Source organism: Lampris incognitus, chromosome 3 (assembly GCF_029633865.1).
Source record: "Lampris incognitus isolate fLamInc1 chromosome 3, fLamInc1.hap2, whole genome shotgun sequence".
Classification (NCBI taxonomy): Eukaryota; Metazoa; Chordata; class Actinopteri; order Lampriformes; family Lampridae; genus Lampris; species Lampris incognitus.
Genome location: NC_079213.1, coordinates 77,603,910 through 77,627,718, shown reverse-complemented (window position 1 = coordinate 77,627,718; position 23,809 = coordinate 77,603,910). Strand labels below are relative to the sequence as shown.

Here is a 23,809-nt window from a genome sequence, read left to right as displayed (position 1 = left end):
AGTATGCACAGGCATGAAGCTAAAAATGAATTTTCTCACATCAGCACAAAACGTAGCTGTATTTGCATAAATATCTCAAACTACACCACCCTCTATATACTATTCCATCCTTTCACTGACCTCATACACGGTACGCTTCCATCCCACAGAAAGTCTCCTGTGGTTTAACTGCAAAGTGGCTGACAGAGTAGTGACAGCACACGCTTCCCTCTCCACAAACTAAATTGGAATCGAAGACATTAAAATCAATCCAAGAGTCTACAGGTCACCAGCTTTTCTATCCAACATTTCAGTGGCATCATTTTATGAGCCTAGACAGAGGAAGACGCTGAGGAGGAGTTCAGTGTCTTGGTCACATGGGCATCTTAAAAGGTATGAGTAAATGACAAATTACGAGAGATGCTTCTGTTGCTGCATATTAGTACTCCACTGACATCTGTTCTGATTATCAGGGGCATCATTATACCATCCTCGTGCTGATAACTTCATTACCCAGCTCTTCCACCCAGAAAAATGAAAACTGATATGCATCGCTTTGGCTAATTAAGAGAAAATATACTTTTCTGAGTTTTCTTTTTTCTCTTTAAATATACTGGATCACCTTATTAAAAAGCTATGTGGTATAGAAATAGTAGTATAGTAGTAGTAGTAGTAGGTATAGAAAAAAAATCTCAAGGAATAAAGCGTCATTGTGTGCAACTGAGGGCAACTTGCTCCATGGGGTAAGAAAAGCACCAGTGGCCCCGCTGGTGTCAGCACCAGCTCCAACTGTATCTTAGCCGGAGTTCCTACATTACAAGTGCTTACTGAGGACACTGAATGACCTAGAAGTTTAAAAATAGAAACAGCCTTATGACCACACACAGAACTCCATCTCCAAAGTTTATTTCTTTGCAGAAAGATTATTGTTTCATTCAGGGCCAGCTTTTGAACAAGAACGTTTTTGGGGTTTTTTTGAAGGGAAAATGAGGAAAAAGTTACAGAGCATTAATTTCACATCCAAGAATCCTAAATCTGCAGAAGAAAAAGATTTAACTTAATCATGTGTACATATTGTTTTCAATGGATGTTACATTTTATTTTAGCCCTCTATGGGCCTAATTGCTCACTTAAATTAACAATAGGATGCTTATCATTCAACTAATTTTTTTAATTTTTTTTCTTGTAGTCATCAAACCTCTAGAAATTTCAAGCAACTGATATAAAATTCAAAAGTCAACCATGTCTTGGTGCATCCTGAATAATTCAGGTAAGGAAATTCCAGAAAGTTGAACCCAAGCTGACAACATTCCCACTGACACAGGAGCCAGGGAAGGGGAGAAATCCCACATTAAACAGGCCCCGAGTACATGTGGTTATCCTAACTGGGCGTTTGTCAAAGCCATGAAGCCACCCAAACAGTACACCAGCCAATCGAAGAGATGAGAAGCACAACAGCTGCCTAAGCGTAAACCAGTGGTGATTCCATATGTGGCGGGAGTGTCTGAACAGTTGTGTATTTTCCAAACACTGTATCTTGGTTGCTTTCAAACCCCAAAACATGCTGTGCCAGAAGTTGGTGCAACCCAAGTATCGGGTCCCCCGGCACAAACAGAGCAATACAGTGTACACTGTTAAGTGGCAGGAGGATTGTCGTGACTTGTACATCGGGGAAACTAAACAGACACTGGCCAAGAGGATGACACAACACAGAAGAGATAACACATCAGACCGGGACTCCACAGTCTACACCCATCAACAGGACAGTGGCCACTCTTTCAATGATGAGGATGTGCCCATCCTTGATAGGGAGGAATGCTGGTTCGAATTGGGAGTCAAAGAGGCCATCTATGTTATGAGGGAATGACCATCCCTGAACCGGGGGGGGGGGGGGGCTAAGAGTACATCTTTCACCATCTTACAATGCTGTTATGCTGTGATTGCAACCATTTCCAAATCCTCTGTGAATAATATACATGGCCATTGTAACTCTAGTTAATGGTTAGAGTAATTTGCATATGAAACCAGTCGTTGGTTTCAGTCATTATACAACTGTGTTGTTTATGAGGGTGGGGATACCTACAGTCAGTTGAGACTGATGAAGTCACTTAGCTGAGTGATGAAATGTTTCTCCTACTAAACGTTATCACCAGATGAACTAATTAAACTTTCTGGGGAAAAAGTCACCCTTCCACATCTTTTCTTTAACTGGCTTGATGTAATAGTTAAAGGATGAGTCCAGTTTTTTACAACCTGTTTTATTTGTGGTTTTTGCCATTGGGCAAATCAGTTATGATTTTACTCACCATCCTCATGGAGATTTTGGATACCACAGCTGGACACAGATTTACAATAGTGTCTTCTCGCGGAACAAAGCACGAGTGTCAGATATGTTTCAACAAGTTCAAATTAACTCAAGTAACTAAACCACGTATTTGAAAGTGAAAACAAAAGTGCAAGTTTAAATCTATCACCCAAAATATTCAAGATGATCAACTATGGTCCCAGCCTATAACTATCATAGGTAGCAGTATTCATTGACTAACTAGCCATCCAGCACAATTGAGAAGTCATAGAAAATGGGAAATCATATACACAATCTAACGGAGGTATTAAGTTTATTTTTTTCTCTTTTGTTGATGTTGTTGAAATGACAGGTTTGAGGCTCGTGCTCAGTTGCCCCATAAAACACTGTTGTAAAACTGCGACCAGTGGTGGTCCCATATCCAACATTTCCAAAATGAAACCAGTGAGTAAAATGATATCATAACCACAATGGCAAAAACTATGAAAATAAGACCCAGGTTGGTAAAACAATTTTCCTTCAAGACCTCTGAATCTTGGAATATCAACCTCCGCTGGCCGGTGAATGAATCCTGATAAAATCTTTTCTACCTGGCTCTTCTTCCCAACATCCCTGGAGTCTTGGAAAAGGGGGGAAGGACTTAGACTGCTCACTCATTAAAAAATCCTTCCTATTTTTTTCCTCTGGTTCTAGTCTTTGCCAATGGGATTTGAGAAGGCAATTCACTGCCAGGACCTAGGTCACAGAAAAAGCCACTGCGTATCTTTCCTTTTACACATTTGTACAATCCAAAAAGTGTGAAATTCTATGTGTAATTTACTCCCCCTTTTCTATGTATTTTAGAATTTGGTCCATTTGAGCAGCCAGCAGTTATCAATATTCTCCTCTTGAAATCAACTTTTTTGTAAGAATGGTACAATGAAAGCATGGTTTTGATACCAGTGAGTTTGAAAAAAGTGCATTGTATTACAGTTTATAATAAGCAAGCCAAGGACCAATAGAGGAAGTTAGAAAAAAAGCTCGTACATTAATGAAATGCACTATAATAAAATATCTTGTGAATATGAATGTGTCTCATAATATGCTCAATGCGTCTATGCCCAAAGTGGGCTATCCTGTGATTTATGTATCGTACAACTGTAAATGATATGTATATGCACATATAGTATATCTGTCTGTCTGTCTCTCATGATATATTTGGTTTAGCAACTAATTCATTCTACTTTGTGCACAGCCTCCAGTAGCTTTGTCAATAGCCACTTAGCTCTTGTTGTAGCAGTACTGTTATGGTCAGTGCAACCATAATAATAAATCCTTAAAATGTAAAGTGTTACTGTATATCTTCACTCTATAACACTACATTTTAAGAATGACACTGCATGTCAAAATCCTCACACAAAGGAGTGATGACAGCCATTTGAATGAGAAAAAGGGATGAGACAAAACAAAAAGAACCTAAAAACAGAAACAAACAAAAAAATCAGCTCAATTAATTATTCTATCTGCCAATTAATAGACACCATTCCTCCCTTACAAGCTTTTTGTACAGTGGAGGAGCTCTAGAAAATGTGAAATACCTTAAGTGAATCACCTATAATATACAGATCACTTTTTTTCTCTTTTCTGTTTGGATTGTGATTTTCTGAATGTGTCATTACATATGCATTGTGTCTATTTGGCTGACACACTGCCCTCTGTTGTGAGTAGAAATGGATATTATGCTTAAATAGAGATACAGTTTGCAAGATGCATATACTTTCATATGCCTAACACCCTTAGACATTCACCTTAAACTTCAAGTGAGATAAAGGGAAGAGCTGGCCTTATCCTTAACACAAAATCAGGAGCTGATATTGTTGAATACACTGCATATTATCTATGCATAAATAGGTTATGCTGCAGCAAAGACTTTTCTATCCTTATCATCCACTGGTGATATTTGTCAGAGCAATCTGTTTATGAAAGCCAGACTTGGCCAGGGCAATGGGATGTAATTGTGCAGAAAGCATTGCACATGTGTGTATGTACTCTTATGGGCCCAACAAACACATAAGCTGTTTGGGAAACAAAATCTAAAAATGTGGATCAACTTTTTATTCAGAACTGAACCAAAAGTTGCTACAAAATCTAAGCAAAGGGTAAATTTCCAAATGTCATCAGATTGGTTGCAGTGGTATGGGATTATCTCTCTCTCTCTCTCTCTCTCTCTCTCTCTCTCTCTCTCTCTCTCTCTCTCTCTCTCTCTCTCTCTCTCTCTCTCGGATCATTTGTGAAATTCACTCAAATGAGCCAAGAAATAATTGCTTAAGCTCTGTCTTGTCCTTGGTGCATGGCATCAGGATGACATGCACCATCTGAAGTGTTTTGTCTATTACGTCTCTACTTCCTTCTCACAGTCTTTAATGGCAGAAGTCATTTATCAGGCTTAGCCCTTACCTGACAGATTCAATAAGCAGCCGACTATAAAAAGGTTTGAACAATAACATCTACAAGCATTCCTTCTGGGGGCTTGTTTCCTTGGGAGCAAATATTCTCCCACATTTAAAAAGTGGTTCAACTTTTGTGGTAGTTCAAGCATTGCATTTATTTTCACGAATACAGCAGGGAGGAAAAAATAGACCTTAATTCACAATGAAGGCGTTTCTCTTCTTTCTTTCTTTTTTTTTGTCTTAGTATGACAATCTTGTTTTTACATGAACTTTTGACCCCCCCCCATACTTATGCATTGGTTTCCAGATTTGGATCTGTAAGGCCGCTCTCCCTCGCTGATATATATATATATATATACACACACACAATGCACCCGGAAAGTATTCACACTCCTTCACTTTCCCCACATTTTGTTATGTTACAGCCTTATTCCAAAATGGATTAAATTCCTTTTTTTTCCTCATCAATCTACACACAATACCCCATAATGACGAAGTGAAAAAGGTTTTGTAGAAATTTTTGAAAATTTATTAAAAATAAAAAGCTGAAATATTGCATGTACATAAGTATTCACACCCTTTACTCAGTACTTGGCAGCACCCTTGGCAGCGATTACAGCCTCAAGTCTTCTTGGGTATGAAACTACAAGCTTGGCACACCTATATTTGGGGTATTTCCCCCATTCTTCTCTGCAGATCCTCTCAAGCTCTGTAAGGTTAGATGGGGAGCGTCGCTGCACAGCCATTTTCAGGTCTTTCCAGAGATGTTCAATGGGGTTCAAGTCTGGGCTCTGGCTGGGCCACTCAAGGACATTCACAGACTTGTCCCGAAGCCACTCCTTCGTTGTCTTGGCTGTGTGCTTAGGGTCATTGTCGTGTTGAAAGGTAAACCTTCGCCCCAGTCTGAGGTCCCGAGTGCTCTGGAGCAGGTTTTCATCAAGGATATCGCTGTACTTTGCTCCATTCATCTTTCCCTCGATCCTGACTAGTCTCCCAGTTCCTGCCGCTGAAAAACATCCCCACAGCATGATGCTGCCACCACCATGCTTCACTGTAGGGATGGTATTAGCAAGGTGATGAGAGGTGTCTGGTTTCCTCCAGACGTGACGTTTAGCATTCAGGCCAAGGAGTTCACTCTTGGTTTCAACAGACCAGAGAATCTTGTTTCTCATGGTCTGAGAGTCCTTTAGGTGCTTTCTGGCAAACTCCAAGCGGGCTGTCATGTGCCTTTTACTGAGCAGAGGCTTCCGTCTGGCCACTCTACCATAAAGGCCTGATTGGTGGAGTGCTGCAGAGATGGTTGTCCTTCTGGAAGGGTCTCCCATCTCCACAGGGGAATGCTGGAGCTCTGTCAGAGTGACCATCGGGTTCTTGGTCACCTCCCTGACCAAGGCCTTTCTCCCACGATTGCTCAGTTTGCCTGGGCGGCCAGCTCTAGGAAGAGTCCTGGTGGATCCAAACTTCTTCCATTTACGAATGATGGAGATCACTGTGCTCTTCGGGACATTCAAAGCTGTAGAAATTTTTTTGTACCCTTCCCCAGATCTGTGCCTCGATACAATCCTGTCTCGGAGGTCCACAGACCATTCCTTTGACTTCATGGCTTGGTTTCTGCTCTGACATGCACTGTCAAGAGTGGGACCTTATATAGACAGGTGTGTGCCTTTCCAAATCATGTACGATCAATTGAATTTACTACAGGTGGACTCCAATCAAGATGTAGAAACATCTCAAGGATGATGAGTGGAAACAGGATGAACCTGAGCTCAATTTTGAGTGTCATAGCAAAGGGTGTGAATACTTATGTACATGCAATATTTCATTTTTTCATTTTTAATAAATTTGCAAAAATTTCTACAAAACCTTTTTCACTTTGTCATTATGGGGTATTGTGTGTAGATTGATGAGAAAAAAAGGAATTTAATCCATTTTGGAATAAGGCTGTAACATAACAAAATGTGGGGAAAGTGAAGGGGTGTGAATACTTTCCGGGTGCACTGTATATAACTGCGAGTATGATTCATCATATTATACCAGAATGATTCCCTTTTCCCTAAATTTCACTGTTAAGTTACACTTGTTTTTTTATCGACTATATAATGACTGTCTAATGTCCATTAATAGATCAAAGTCTCTGCTGAAATTACACTACGTACATGAAGAGGAGTTTCATACTTGGAATGATAAAACATATTTTCAGGTAACTATAAAATGCAGCTGCTTGACCATCAGTAACATGTATCCACAGTATTGGTACCTGAGACCTCTCCTATAACCTCCTCAGTTCTGAAACTGTACGAACAGTCCTCGTAAGAGTCACCTCTCATTTAATTCTCAGTAATTGGTAGAGTCAGAGTATTGTCTGAAACAGCTTCTACTGCTCCTTTGTCACCATCCTTGAGGAAATTCATCCTTATGTTCCTGCCATATGGGCGGCAAGTTGGCCTTAATGGGTGGAGAAATCATCCTTCACCTGGGGGAACAGGTTTAGGGCTCGCTTATGTGTAAGCATCTGCCTTGCTCAGGTATCCTTGAGCGATGTATTGAACCCTTAGCCACTTGACCCGGTGCTGTATATGATCTCCCAACACTTTGAGGATGGAGATTTAATGAGCAACGAAGCCTGGTGAGGCTTAAGGGGATAGTTTGGTTTCCGGGGTTTTCACTGTGTGTCCTACTTACACAGTCAGACAAACTCAGGAATATCTTTTTTTTTTATTTCTCTGTGTGCAGTTTGAAGGCAAGTTGAAAAGTGAGCTTAGCCTAGCTTAGCCCAACTACTGGATGTCTAACCAGGATCATTAGCAGCTCCTCTCGAAAGAAGGGAAATACACCTTCTCCAAAGCCGATTGTTAATACTTTTCACTCGTTAGCCAGGTATCGACAGTTTCTCTTAACCAACAAGTAGCCAAAGATGACAGACTTCCACCTTTTTGCTTCATTGCAACTTGTAGCACTGCACTGCGATGAATCCGAGGGTCTGTAAAAAGGCAACACATACTGAACACATCGTTTTGTGCCACTCCACAGTAAATAGAAAATGACAATGTAACCGCTTACTTAATTGTTGGGCAGATCAGCTGGATCTTGACCCACTCTTTGGCAAGGTTGTGCTTATTCATTATGAGAAGGTATTGTGCTGGGAATATCCCTGCGTGCTCTTCATTAATTACCTCCTAATTAATCAAACAGCAGATGATATATGTTGCAATCCTTGTCCATCACATTCAGACATAATTATACCTACAAATAATTGCCTTATTAAGTACTTAGAGATAAATAGAAGCAATAACAAGATTGTCATGAAAATAATTAAAGCAACTGTTGGGGAAATTAAGTAGAAAGAAGACAAGTATAGACACACATTTTATTCATGAAACAATAGCTGTGATGTGTAGACTTGAATAATAGATATTTTTCAGGTTCACATTATATATACAGAACATTTTTCAATAAATTTTACTGGTAAATGACATAGAATTTAATAGCTTTTGTTTCCTAGAAACATCATGAAGGTTTCTGCATTACGCACTTAATTGTAATTAAAGATAATATGACCGTGCCAAATGATGTGTGGATTATTTTGCAAAGAAAAGGTTTTTGTGTGCTTGCAGTGATAGGACATAAACTACTAAAGCACAAAACTACTAGCTCTTTTGCAAACATAAAAAATCTCCATACTGTAATTGACATTTTTACCTTTTCCATGAGCAACTTCAGTACAGCTAAAAAAACCCTGATATAACACAGATTGTCCTAAATGTCTATGTGTTCTGACTGTAGGCAGCTTTCCAACAGTGATATTACAATAATTACTTGCTGAATGTACCAATTCTCATATCAACACACACCCCTCCATTAGATTAGTGTAGCCATAATGTATAATGCCATTACACAGGCATATGGTGTCTATCTCTTGCTCTCACGCATCTAAAATGAATTTCACACCAAACAAACCAGCCAATTAAATAAGTATTAACCAAATAATGAATAAGCAAAGTTTCAAATTTATCAGTATTTTAGCTAGAGGGAAAGTGCCTTTTTACATCATTTAGTTCACTGCGGCTCTCCGCCTGTCAAACACGATCATTTCAAGACTATTTCTCAGTGCTTTATTGACAGTGGCCGGGACTGCACAGCACACTTTCTCAACATGCAAAGTGTTAACCTCTAGTTACCTGACAGTTTTTTTTTTTTTGACAAAATTTAACTTTGGCAGAATTTTTCTTTTTTGTTGATAAAACTTAATAAATTTGCTAGCACTTCTATTCTCTGATTAGGGAACAGCAAATACTTAAGTGTCTTTATGCATTATATTGGTTATTTGTGTTAACTTATTTACTATATGCATCAGATTTTACTGTGTCTGAAAATAACAAAGTTTATCATTTATGGACAATTACTCAACATGACTGGAGGGTAGGGGTAATTCCTGTCTGGTAAACCTATAACTTCATTTCATTTTTTTTATTTCTATGGGCACATAATTGATTGTTTATCTAACAGACATTTAGACTTGAAAAAAAAAAACATAAAAAATGGTCAAAGGTCACCTCATCAGCAGCAAACTGCTGAAAATGTGTGAGTTAAATGTATGCATGTATGTACTAACTGCAGCTCTGCCTTGCAAGAGTCAAGACAAAACACACAGGAGAGAGAAAATGCATGTGAAGGAGAGGATCTGAATGAACTCCAATAAACTGCAAGATAGAAAAGCTCATGTGGGTTTGTAATATTACTTTATGATAGCAGTTGCAGCCTGCCTGCTCTGCATTTGTGAATCCAGAGACACTGTTTTATTGCTGTGAAAGCACCGCTTGCCCCATGGCTCATGATCCTCAAATTGAGCTCATCCAATATTAAATCAAAATTGCCTGTAATAGCACTTAAAACCAGGAATCAATAGAATCATTGCCCCCACCCCCCACCCACTTAGACACACACACACACACACACACACACACACACACACACACACACACACACACACACACACACACACACACACACACACACAACATTTTGAGAACTGCAGTAATGGAAATGAGGCAGTTTAAAAGATGCAAACCAATTAGTCTTTATTTGTTTCTCAGCTATATGGAATGACTAACTCGAATACCTAGTCTCAAACCGAGTAAGTCAGAAAACATATCCCCAAAAAGTTTATCGGCAGTACTACAATAGAAATTGTTCCTTTCTTTTCCCTTTCCTTCATATTACAGCTTCGTGTGACCCCTGCCGAAGCTTAACAGGATAAAAGGCAACATTAAGCAGTTAATTTGTCTCCTTAACTCTGATGTGTTCGCTGGTTAATATGGCTGGCATCAACTTAATAATACTGACATTAAATAATAACTTCAAATGGACTTCCCAGTACTGTGAAGGGTAAAATTATTAAGTAATAATACATTGAAATTGCATTTGTACTTCTGGCTTCTCTCCATAAAATAACATTTGTCACAAACAATGAGCAAGTTATTGCGAGAGGACAAGATATAGTCGGACAGACTGAGAGCAATTCTGAGATGAAAAAAAAAACAGTAACTATTACCTTGGACAATTCATAAAAGTGGTGCCATGTTGAAGCTGCCAATAAGCCCAGTGATACAGCCATCAAACTACTAGTAGTAGTAAGTACTGTTACACTGTTAATTTGAGTGAAAAACATTTGAATTGTTTCTGTATACTGGAATTCAGATTCATATTCACTTTATTTTCCAGTTTTGCCCATAATTCTAATGATTATATGAATCATGAATCCTGACAACATGTTTTCATTAAATACAAAGCTCCCAGCAAAAGAACAAACAGTGATGGATTTTGGCATTGAGCACCCAAATGAAAATGTTTTCTTTCTATTTGGCTCAGCTGTGCTCTTGACCATGTCTCCTCTGAAGAAAAGGCATCGCTCCCAACCATTCACCTCAATGGGAAGACTGTCAGCATCCCACTCCAGAAACACAGCAATCTTCTGTACCATTCTTCAAATACGCTCAATCCCCTGTCTCTCGCTTTATTCGGATGATCTCTTCAGGTTTTCCCCCTCCCTCTTACCAGATCTTTATAATGTACTCCTTTGAACTTACTCCCTTATTTTTTATCTTCGCCCCTATATCCACCACCACCCTAAGCTCCCTCCTCACTCTGTGATATCCTCGTCTCTTCCCCGTGGTCTTATCCTCTTTTTTCCCTCAGACTGTGGGTTAAAACCACACACTGTAGCCTCACATGTGTCTTGTGAACCGTGGTTTAAACAGAATATAAAGCCTTGTTTTTGGAAGTCAGCCATTGCTGCTGTCTGATGCATGAGCATAGTGGCAAAAGGAAAACCTCTCTGTTTCAGAATACATTATCAATATGCACTACACATCCCCAATATGAAAAATTGAGAATAACATTTGCCATGTCAGCAAGTTGCAAAATGTTCTCAACTTACAATCAATAGAAACTAGTTCTGTGGACAGAATGACAGACCTTTTTTAGAGTAAACGAGCTCGCGCTTGTGTGTGTGTGTGTGTGTGTGTGTGTGTGTGTGTGTGTGTGTGTGTGTGTGTGTGTGTGTGTGTGTGTGTGTAAGCTATGAAAGAGAGCTATGTGTGCCACTTATCAGAAGCATCTGTATTAACCTACCATATTTATTGAAGACACAGGTCCAATGCTGTTCACATATATGTCGACGTCTATGACAGTTGGTTTAACTGCAAAAGAAAGAAAAAAATAATAATTAGGGATCCCGGCATCAATTTTGCTTGCATAATTGCCCATGACATCTACTATGTGCCTGTTTTTTCTTCTTTTTAATCAAAGGGATATGCAGTGAAAGCAGTCCAATTACACTAAATGTGTTTCTCATAATCCCCTACAGTCACTGTTAGGTCACCCCCCACCCGGGGAGCTGTGCTTGTAATGAATGGTGATGAACAGCCCCAAATGTCTCCCATCTTCATATGTCTGCTGCAGTTACTGGCCATTTAATTGCTTTCATAAATCACTTCTGTATAAAGTGTTGCCTTGTACGCAGCAAAATACCTTGAAATTACAAATTGTTCAAGCACTTGTCGAAGTTTCTCATTCACAGTGAACTGCACTGTGGGGGAGAATGCACCATTCAGTTCCCTAAATAGACAATGCCGACGTCATGACATTTTACACCTCTCTCTAGTGGCTCATAATGTCTCTAACGTTTCATCTACTAACTCACAAGAACGTTAACATGAGTTTGAACTGTGCACAGTTGCCTTTGATATTTAGCAGGGCTGTAAAAGGCAAGAAGATGGAAGATGGGCAGAAAACCTGCAAAGTATAAGCTACCTATAGAAACATACAAGGGGATCTCAGGAACTAACTTCCCATTACAACAGATGCCAACTGACATTTTCAAGGACCTGAACGTTTTCAGTGAGGTCAAACATCTCTGCTGGTATTGACTAGAAGCTTGACTTTGGCAAGATTTGGACACAGATATTTTGCAAAACAAACAAACACCACATTACATTCTGAAGCAGTTATTTCCTATTCACTTTGTTTAAATTCAATTCTAATTTAATTTCTACGCAAAATTGGTTTCGAGTAAGGTCTACAGTAAGAAAGGAAATGTTTTAAATGATAAAAAACAACAAGAAATAAAAACATTAAAACCTGTTTGCATTTGTATTCCAATGCTACAGCTTTTCATGCAATTGCAACTGTGGTATGGCTGTGTGGCTCTATATTCATATTCATGATTAGGAGCTGTGACGATAATTGCGGGTGATTCTATCATCAGGTCGAACAGAGCTGCAACACGCTGCTTTCCGGGTGCCAGCCTGCCAGGGTAAATGACTTTCTGGTAGAGCTTCCTAGTCTGCTATCCCAATATACCTGTGTTGAGAACGTTGTCGTTGGCACAAATATTCCACGGCAGCAGTCAGAGCTTTTAAAATCGGATTTCTTGCATCTTTTTAGCCCTCTAAAACTTAGTAAGGAGTAAGTTCTTATCTCTGGCCCACTTCCGGCCGTGGTATTGGTCGTTTTAGCAGACTTTTGCAGCTTCACACCTGGCTTCAGTCGCAGTGCTCTCGTTTGCAATTTGGTTTTATTGACAAATTTAATCTGTTCTGGGAGCGCTCTTCTATTTTTAAACGTGTTGGACTCCATCCAAATCGAGCAGGCTCACGAATGCTGGCTTCAAACGGGTTTTATTCCATTGTCTCCAACTCTCGTGTTTGTGCTACGGACAATAACGTTTGGTGCCCGCACGCAGGCGCGGACAATTCCGTCACTAATTGACGTCCACAGGAGCAGAGTGGCTTCAATTTTGGTTCCGTTGTAAACCATACTTACTCAGGTCCTTTGGTGAGTTCGATCCATCATGCCAATGACTGTCACTGCCATACTAATTCCTGTAATAATAAACCATAGGCACAGACTCCGTAATCTCTCCAGGGAGCTAACAATTTGTTGCCAGTTCGGACTTCAGTTATCAGCCCCCCACAAAGCCATGCACATCGGACAATAAAAATGGCTTTATTAAACGTCACGTTGCTAACTAATGTAACCGGTTATTTTCTTGCCCGAAACGGGGAGCCAAGATGGCGGCGTAGTGTTCGGTCTACTGCAGAACCCGCTGTCTTGAAAACTTTTTAAAAGCAACAAAACGAACTTTCAGGATAAAATATTGAAGCCACGTGTGATGGCAAAAAATCTGGGCTCAGATAAGAGAAAAATTACGACTCCCCGTTCTTCTCCATCCAAACGTTTTGGCAAGAGACAAAACATGGAAACCGACGCCGCAGAAAACATCATTGCTACGCTCAAGATGGCTATCAAAGAGCAAGGAGCTAGCATTGGGAAAAGTATCAGTGACCTGCAGGTTACTGTTAACTTTATTTCTGAAGATCTCAAGGAGCTGAAAGGAAAGTTGACGCACACCGAAGCGATAGTGAGTAAAGCAGAGGAAAAAATCCAAAATTTGGAAAGCAAGGTGCTGGAGCTGTCACGATACAAACGAAGATGGAACCTACGACTTCACGGGCTAACTGAGGAAGACGGAGAAGACGTTCGCAGAAAGGTAATTGAAATCTGCCAAAACATGGCTCCTGACCACGAGAGAAATTCCCGGAGGTACTCGACTCAGTGCACAGGCTTGGGCAAAGACGTGAGTCTTCAGCGGCACCACTGCCCCGTGTAGTAATCATTCAATTCACTATGAGGCATTTTCGACACATTATCTGGAAGACGGCGAAACGATCCGACTATTTGACGCCGCCCAGGAAGCTGCGCTTTAAGGAAGACCTTTCTCCCGAGGACCGAGAGAGGCGCAACCTATTGTGGCCACAGGTTGAGAACGCACGAAAGGAGGGGAAGATTGCACACTTCGTCGGAGCCCGTGCGTTTGTGAACAGAAAGGAGATTCACTGAAGTGCCTTTCATCATGTAAGCTAATATGACTCAGGATTTATTTTTCCTTATTCGTGTTATAAATATACAATATGCTGTCGTACACTACTAATAAAACACGTTAGTCCATAGCTAACGGGTCTGACCCTTTAGCCGAGCGGTTAGTGATATCGCCTTGTGGTGCAGTACACCCGTATCAAATCCCGCACTGGGCAAATAATAACCGGTTACATTGTTGTTGCTAAAAACACTTGTTATGTAATGATAGAGTAGTTCTGTTCTCTATGTAATTTACACACTTTTTCTCAGGGTGAAAAGTTAGTTACACTCAAAATTTCATCTTTATCTTTTGTTTCTTTTAATGCTTGGGGATTAAGGGACAATACCAAAAGAAAAGCACTGCGTTTATATGCTAAAAGCCTGAATACTGATTTTTGTTTTATACAAGAATCTCATTCTGAACCTAATGACATTAGATTCTGGAAATCCCAATGGGGAGAGGACTTGTGGATGTCTCATGGCACAAACCACTCAGCAGGAACTCTGACTTTGAAACACAAGTTTAAAGGGAAAATTATCTCTTCACAGACAGATCCAAACGGTCACTTTATTTTGTTGGTTATTTCATTTAATGACCAGGTATTTCTATTGGGAAACGTTTATGGTTATAACAACAAACAGGAGAATATTACCTTAATGCATTCAGTAAATGCAAAACTTGATTCTATAATAAGTAAATTTGCAGATCTAAAGCTCATATTCGGAGGAGACTGGAATCATTCAATTAATGATATGTTAGATAGATGGACAAATAAAAGTAATGCAAATAATAGTTATTTGTTAGATTTTATAAATGAAAGAGATCTGATTGATATTTGGAGGTATAAGAATCCTACAGTTAAAGAATTTACGTGGAAGAACAGGTCAGGGTCATTACAGTCTCGTATTGACTATTGGTTGATTTCTGATCCATTATCTGAACATGTCTCTTCAGTTAAAATGTTACCAACACCCTTGACGGATCATAAAACTATCTTTTTGGAGCTGTATATGTCTACTAGTCATCAAACTAAAAGAGTCAACTCATATTGGAAATTAAATAATTCTCTTTTATTGAATGAATCTTTGGTAAAGGAGATTAAAATAAAAATAGATGAATGCTGGGATAAGGCATGTGCTGAAAATATGTATGGCAAAAATTGGGAGTTCATGAAATTTGAATTAAGGTCCCTTATAATGAAAAGAGGAGCTGAAATAGTTAAAAACAGAAAAAAAGAAGAATCAGAAATGATCTCTGAAATTATTGCTTTATCATCATAGCCACTTGAAAATTTATCAGAGGATAACAAGAACAGACTTCAAATTCTACAATTAAAATTAGATAATCTATATATTCACAAGGCAAAAAGAGCCTTTGTGCGTTCTAGGAAGAGATGGCTTGAGGAGGGAGAGCAAAACTCCAGCTATTTCTTCAAATTAGAGAAACAACATAATACACTTTGCAGCATGACCAAACTCTGTTCAGATGGTGTCATCACACAAGACCCTAAAAAGATTTCTGAGACATGTGAACTATTTTATCAAGACTTATATAAGTCTAAACTGTCGACAAATGACACGGAAAGTTTCTTCAACTCTTTAGGTAATATTGAGAGCATCAGCAATGCTAATAAAGATTTGTGTGATGCCCCCATCACAACATTGGATGTTGAGGATGCTATTAAAAAAATGAAACTCAATAAGAGTCCTGGGAATGAAGGATTAACCTCAGAGTTATATAAATGTTTCTCCAAGGACTTATCACGCGTTTTACATAAAGTATATATAGAAAGCATTGCTAATGAAAAGCTCCCTCCTTCATTGTCTCAGGGGTTGATCACTTTGATTCCCAAACCGCAAAAAGACTATTTGTTGTTAGATAATTGGAGACCTATTTCACTCTTGAACAATGACTACAAGATAATTGCTATGTGTTTGGCTAAAAAATTGAAAAGTACACTTAATGATATTATTGATGAAACACAGTCTGGTTTCATGACTGGTAGACACATAACAAACAACATAAGACTGGTGATTGATATCTTGGATCATTCAGAATTAATTACAGATAACAGCTTCATTCTTTTTTAGATTTTTATAAAGCTTTTGATTCCATTGAACACAGATTCATATTTAAAGAACTTGACATTCTTGGTTTTGGGAATATGTTTAAAAAAATCTGTCAAAACGTTATATGCAGGTGCAAATAGTTCAATCAAACTCCCATATGGCACTACTAAAAGATTTAACTTAAATTGTGGAATCCGTCAAGGTTGTCCGATCTCGGCATATCTCTTACTTCTTCTTATGCAATTACTCTCCATTCATTTCAAAAACAGTGATGTATTGGGTCTCTCTATTGTTGGCAGAACACTGTCTATCACTCAACTTGCAGATGATACAACACTTTTTTTAAAGGATAAATTTCAAGTTAATAAAGCAATCAAAGTCATTAACTCTTTCTCAATGGCCTCCGGCCTTAAACTGAACATTTCAAAATGTGAGCTTCTTCCTGTTAATAGTTGCACAGATACTATTATTTCTGGGATCCCTGTGAAGCATAAGGTTAAATATCTTGGTATTATAATTGAAAAAGACCAAAGCTCTAGACTATCTGAAAATTTTAATCCACTTATAGCTTCAGTCCAACAGAGGTTTAACTTTTGGCTTCAAAGAGATTTGTCTATTACTGGAAGATCCTTGGTAGCTAAAGTTGAAGGCCTCTCCAGACTTATATATGCAGCTATGGCACTTGATGTCTCAAAAGACATATGCACTAAAATTGACAGAATATTATTTGAATTTATCTGGAAAAAAAGAATACATTATATTAAGAAGAATGTCATGATAAATAAGTTATGTTCTGGTGGGATTAATTCTTTAGACTTCACCTCCTTAAACTCTTCTTTTAAAGTCAAATGGATCAAACTTTTCTTAAAAAATCCCAACTCAGTCTGGAATTTTATTACTGCCCATATATGTAATTCACTTGGAGGAATGCATTTTCTCCTAAGGTGCAATTACAATATTTATAAATTACCGATAAAATTGTCCAACTTTCATAGTCAACTTTTGTTATCCTGGTCAATGATGTACTCACACAATTTTTCTCCCCATAAATATTTCATTTGGAACAATCAAGATATTAGGTTTAAGAACAAATCTTTATATATTAAGAGATGGGTTGATAATAAAATTTTACTTGTTAGTCAATTACTGAATGACAATGGTCAGCTTTTCACTTATGAAGAATTTCTTTCTGTATATGGTTTCCCTGTTACACCAAGAGAATATTCTATTGTATTTGATGCAATACCAGATGGAGTTAGAAGGTTATTGTTGTCTGCTCCTAAAGGTAAAAGTTGTACTATTCCAGGTTTAACTCCTGATGACATATATATTGGTAACTTGTGTCCTTTATTAAGTGATAAAGCCACTAATCAATGCGTTAGAAATATTATTCAGAGAGACATTGTTTCTAAACCTGCAGCCGTTTTCTACTGGAATAATATTTATAATGACAGAGATTGGAGGAACACTTGGATTTTATCACGAAAATATTGTATTACAAATAAGGTACGAGAAGTTACATTTAAACTGCTTCACAGATGTTATCCAGTCAAGTCCCTTCTTGTAAAATACAAGATTAATATTGACACACTCTGTTCCTTTTGTGGCAATGTGGATGAAACCATACGTCATTTATTTTGGGATTGTACCTAGTCTCGTGTTTTTTGGATTGATCTAAATAATCTGATAAATAACAAAATTGACTCTTCTTGTAAACTGAACATCCAACATGTTTTATTTGGTCTGTCACAAAATGAGGAAATAAGTTCAGAAAAAATGTATATTATCAACCTTCTATTAATATTTGCTAAATTTCATATTCATTGTACCAAATTTGCACACCAGCGTCCAAACATTAGTGTATTCAAAGCACTTCTTTTATCCTATTTAGAATCTTTAAAAGAATGTATGAATCCTAAAGCCAGCAAAACCAGAAGACTATGTGAAGAATATAATTTAACTTAAATCCTGTATCTCGAGCTTTTTTATTTTGTCTTTTTCTTTCTTTTTTTATTTTTTTATGGATATGTAAATTTTAATTGTGAAATAATTTATATTTTTGTAACTACTTTTTGTCCTATTGTGATGTAATATTTTCTTGTTTATATGTTTTGTTCAATTAAAAAAAAAGAGTGCCATATTAAACGGTAGGGTTAGTGGTTGTGTCAGGAAGGGCATCCGACGGGCAAGAAAATAACCGGTTACATTAATGTTGACAATCAAACAGACCCCGATGCTAGAAACCTAATTAGCTTACTGGAGGCATTTGGTCTCACTCAGCATGTTTCTGGGCCCACCCACAATAACGGGCATACTCTACACTTAGTCATATCAAAGGACTTAATATTACTGTACCCTGTGTCATGGATGTTGCGATCTCTGATCACTGTTTTATATTTTTTGATGTGTCTGCTCTTCCTGTACAACAGAAGAGCACTCGAATGATCAAAAAACGCTTCATTTATAATAATACATTTGAAACCTTTCAGAAAACTGTAAATGAGTTTTCGCCGTTCATGTCATCACAAACTGACGATCTTGTTAACAACTTCAACTCAAAAATATGGAATATCTTTGACAACATTCCACCTGTTAAAACTAAAAACATAGAAAAACAAAAAGCCCCCTGGAGAAATTGAGTGGTTGTTAGGTAGCTTAAATGAGACTGTCACCAGGCAGAACGACAGTGGAGAAAGACTTAAGTTTAGGTTCACCATGAAATTCACAAGGATAGACTGAACAAGTACAGCAAAGAAATTAAACAGGCCAGAGTGTATAGTAGGTTGCAGAGAGTCTTTTTTTTTCTAAAATCATGAATGAAAATATTAACAATAGTAAAGTGCTTTTCTCTACTATTGACCAATTTATTAATCCACCATCTCCAAACCCATCAGAGATGCTGTCCACTGAAAAATGTGAGCAATTCGCTACATTCTTCAATTACAAAATTATTACCATTAGACGGAACATTAGTGCCTCAAGATCCAGTAATGAACCTACCCTTCCAGTTCTCCAGAAATATCACTGGCGCCATGTCTCACTTTGACACTCTAGACCTTAAAAGTCTAGACAATATTGTTAGGCAGCTCAGGTCGTCCACCTGCTGCTTGGATCCTCTCCCTACCAAGTTTTTTTCAAATGTTTTTAATTGCTTAGCGCATGATGTTTTAGAAGTTATTAACTACTCTCTTCAGGCAGGTATATTTCCTGAAGCACTTAAGACAGCATTCATTAAACCACTTCTGAAGAAGAGTAATCTTGATGCGAAAGCTATTGCCAACTACAGGCCCATCTCCAACTTAACCATTCCCCAGCAAAATCCTTGAAAAAAACAGTTTATTCTCAAGTTAATAACTATTTAATATCTAACAACCTTCTAGGCATTTATCAATCAGGTTTTAGATCTCACCATAGCACAGAAACAGCACTTATCAAAGTTGTGAACGATTTACATATGAACACAGATTCTAATAAATTGTCTGTTCTTTTCCTCCTGGATCTCAGTGCTGCCTTCGACACTGTTGATCATGATATTTGCTAGAGAGATTAGAAAAATGGGTCGGCCTTTCTGGCCCGGTTCTCAACTGGTTTAGAACATACCTTCAGGACAGGCAGTTCTTTGTGTCTATTGGAGACTTTTCCTCAGACAAAATGGGTATAATGTGTGGGGTACCCCAAGGCTTGATTCTTGGACCGCTACTATTCAATCTCTATATGCTCCCACTTGCACATGTTATACGGAAACACAAAATAAATTATCATAATTATGCAGATGATTCACAACTGTACATATCCCTATCTCCTGATGACCTAGATCCCATGCATTCCCTAATTCTGTGTATTGATGATATTAATCTATGGATGTCAGATAACTTTTTACAACTGAACAAAGACAAGACAGAAATCCTTATTTTTGATGCAAAGACTCAGAGACAGAGAATTGCAGCTCATCTCAGCTCTCTGTCTCTGGAGTGCAAAAGTGAAGCTAGAAATCTTGGTGTAATCATAGACAGTGATCTAAATTTTAAGAGCCACATCAATCATCTCACAAGATCAGCCTTCTACCATCTTAAAAATATTTGAAAACTAAGGGGCGTTCTATCAATATCAGACTGTGAGAAATTAATCCATGCATTAAAAACACGTAGACTAGACTACTGCAATGGACTTTTCACCAGCCTCCCAAAATCAGTTGTGTACCAACTACAGTTAATTCAAACTGTGGCATCATGTGTCCTCAACAGAACTAAAAAGTATGAACACATTACACCTGTTCTTAGAGCTCTGCATTGGCTCCCTGTCAAAACTAGAATTGATTTTAAAATTATTTTAGTTGTATACAAAGCGCTAAATGGCCTTGCACCACACTATATAAAAGACATGCTAATTACATACAAACCAGCAAGAACTCTCAGGTCCAATGGCAGTGGTCTTTTAACCATCACTCATGCTAGGTCTAGAGCAGGGGAAGCTGCATTTTCTATTTACGCCCCAAGTAGATGGAACACCCTGCCTGAGGACCTGAGAGAGGCCCCACACTAGACACATTTAAAAGCAGGTTGAAAATCTTACTTTTTAAAACAGCCTATGGCTAAATTCATAGTGTGTGTGAGTGTTTTATATATTCTGCTATTTTTATATAAACCCCAATTCCAATGAAGTTGGGACGTTGTGTAAAACGTGAATAAAAACAGAATACAATGATTTGCAAATACTTTTCAACCTATATTCAATTGAATACACTACAAAGACAAGATATTTAATGTTTAAACTGATAAACTTTATTGTTTTTTGCAAATATTCACTCATTTTGAATTTGATGCTTGCAACACGTTCCAAAAATCTGGGACAGGGGCAACAAAAGACTGGGAAAGTTTAGGAATGCTCAAAAAACACCTGTTTGGAACATTCCACAGGTGAACAGGTTAACTGGAAACAGGCGAGTGTCATGATTGGGTATAAAAGGAGCATCCCCGAAAGGCTCAGTCGTTCACAAGCAAGGATGGGGCAAGGTTCACCACTTTGTGCACAACTGCGTGAGCAAATAGTCCAACAGTTTAAGAACAACGTTTCTCAACATACAATTGCAAGGAATTTAGGGATTTCATCATCTACAGTCCATAATATCATCAAAAGATTCAGAGAATCCGAAGAAATCTCTGCACATAAGCGGCAAGGCCGAAAACCAACACTGAATGCCCGTGACCTTCGATCCTTCAGGCGGCACTGCATTAAAAACCGACATCATTCTGTAAAGGATATTACCATGTGGGCTCAGGAACACTTGGGAAAACCATCGTCAGTTAACACAGTTCATCGCTACATCTACAAGTGCAAGTTAAAACTCTACCATGCAAAGCGAAAGCCATATATCAACAACACCCAGAAACGCCGCCGGTTTCTCTATGCCCGAGCTCATCTGAGATGGACTGACGCAAAGTGGAAAAGTGTGCTGTGGTCTGACGAGTCCACATTTCAATTTGTTTTTGGAAATCATGGACGTCGTGTCCTCCGGGCTAAAGAGGAAAAGGACCATCCAGATTGTTATCAGCGCAAAGTCCAAAAGCCAGCATCTGTGATGGTATGGGGGTGTGTTAGTTTCCATGGCATGGGTAGCTTGCACATCTGTGAAGGCACCATTAATGCTGAAAGGTACATACAGGTTTTGGAGCAACATATGCTGCCATCCAAGCGACGTCTTTTTCAGGGACGTCCCTGCTTATTTCAGCAAGACAACGCCAAGCCACATTCTGCACGTGTTACAACAGCGTGGCTTCGTAGTAAAAGAGTGCGGGTACTAAACTGGCCTGCCTGCAGTCCAGACCTGTCTCCCATTGAAAATGTATGACGCATTATGAAGCGCAAAATACGACAACGGAGACCCCGGACTGTTGAGCAACTGAAGTCGTACATCAAGCAAGAATGGGAAAGAATTCCACCTACAAAGCTTCAACAATTAGTGTCCTCAGTTCCCAAATGTTTATTGAGTGTTGTTAAAAGAAAAGGTGATGTAACACAGTGGTAAACATGCCCCTGTCCCAGCTTTTTTGGAGCGTGTTGCAGGCATCAAATTCAAAATGAGTGAAAATTGGAAAAAAACAATGAAGTTTATCTGTTTGAACATGAAATATCTTGTCTTTGTAGTGTATTCAATTGAATATAGGTCGAAAAGGATTTGCAAATCATTGTATTCTGTTTTTATTTACGTTTTACACAACATCCCAACTTCATTGGAATTGGGGTTTGTATATTCTGCTGTGTTGTTGCTTTTAATTAATCAGTTTTTATTGCACTTTTATTTATTTTACTAACTCAGTTTTAAACTTGTCTGTAATTTTATAAAATTTGCTGGTACTTTTATTTAATTTTTTTGTGAGGGGGGAGATTTTATTGTTTTATTGTGTGAAGCACTTTGTGTTACATTTGTTTGTATGAAAAGTGCTATACAAATAAAATCTGATTGATTGATTGATTGATTGATTGATTGATTGATTGATTGATTGATTGATTGATTGATTGATTGGCATACAGTTTTACTTTCCACTGTACAGGACTTTAAAATTTACAGCTTCTTTTTAAAAGAAGATTTCACAGAGTTCTCCATAATAAATACTAACAAGACACTGACAAGGGAATGGATGCAAAAACATGTGGGTAGAAACCTTGAGGCTGGCTGGACTTTGTGTGTGTGTGAGTGAGTGAGTGAGTGTGAGAGAGAGAGAGAGAGAGAGAGAGAGAGAGAGAGAGAGAGAGAGAGAGAGAGAGAGAGAGAGAGAGAGAGAGAGCATGTTCTAATATGTAATAGTGGGGTAAGGGAAGAAAAGTTGGGAATAGAGTTATTTGGACAAACTAATATATCAATATTGTGACAAACATTGTACCAGCAGTCATATAGACAGCAGGCAGGTATACAGCAAATGCTCACAAATCATTATAGCAGAAATGGTACAATAATGGCAAGGAAACACAGAAGCACATCCATCAAACCAGGTCTTGCGAAGGGACTGAAGGGCTGATTTCTTCCCTCATATGTTTGAGTAGTGTTTGCTACAAGCAGGGAGGAAAGAGCAGAGAGGGTGGGAAGCAGCTGACACAGTCATCAGAGTAAAGACAGGGAAGGCATGAGGGACATTTAAGAGATGCTAAACCCTTGCAATTTAGGGTAACAGTCACATGCACCTAGTGTACTAGGTCTAAATTGCAGAGGAAAATCAACCCTATCAACTGTGAAAATACAAACTTTCATCAAAACAGCTTCACGAGACACTGGTTTGACACTATCAGAGACATTTGCTTAAGGACACTAGTCATCTCCTGAAGATGTCATTAGCATCACTGACATCACTAACATCCCTGGAAAAGTTGTGCCATTTAATACTCAAGACAGACGAAATTTACCATGGCAAATAATAATAAAAAAGAAACTAATTAAGCAACTTTTTAATTTACATGAACCCAGCAGTGTGAAGGGGGTGGGGGGTCTGGGTCTTGGGAGGGGGGGGGCTGCGATGATCAGGAAAAGTGGGTGTGGCTGTTTTTACACCAAGGAGTGGTTTTGGTGAAAAACGAATACTTGCAATCAACTCAGAATCACGAAAAACCGCTAGTT

The 23,809-nt window shown here is 38.5% G+C and overlaps 1 protein-coding gene across 1 annotated transcript in view; it reads right to left on the bottom strand.

The window, feature by feature from the left end:
• The window catches only part of LOC130109433 (gamma-aminobutyric acid receptor subunit gamma-3), a 222,720-nt gene that overhangs the window by 100,863 nt on the left and 98,048 nt on the right, over positions 1 to 23,809 (bottom strand). The window contains exon 3 of the mRNA XM_056276338.1: positions 11,344 to 11,411. Within this exon, the coding sequence (XP_056132313.1) occupies positions 11,344 to 11,411 (68 nt within the window). The remainder of the gene's footprint in view (positions 1 to 11,343; positions 11,412 to 23,809) is intronic.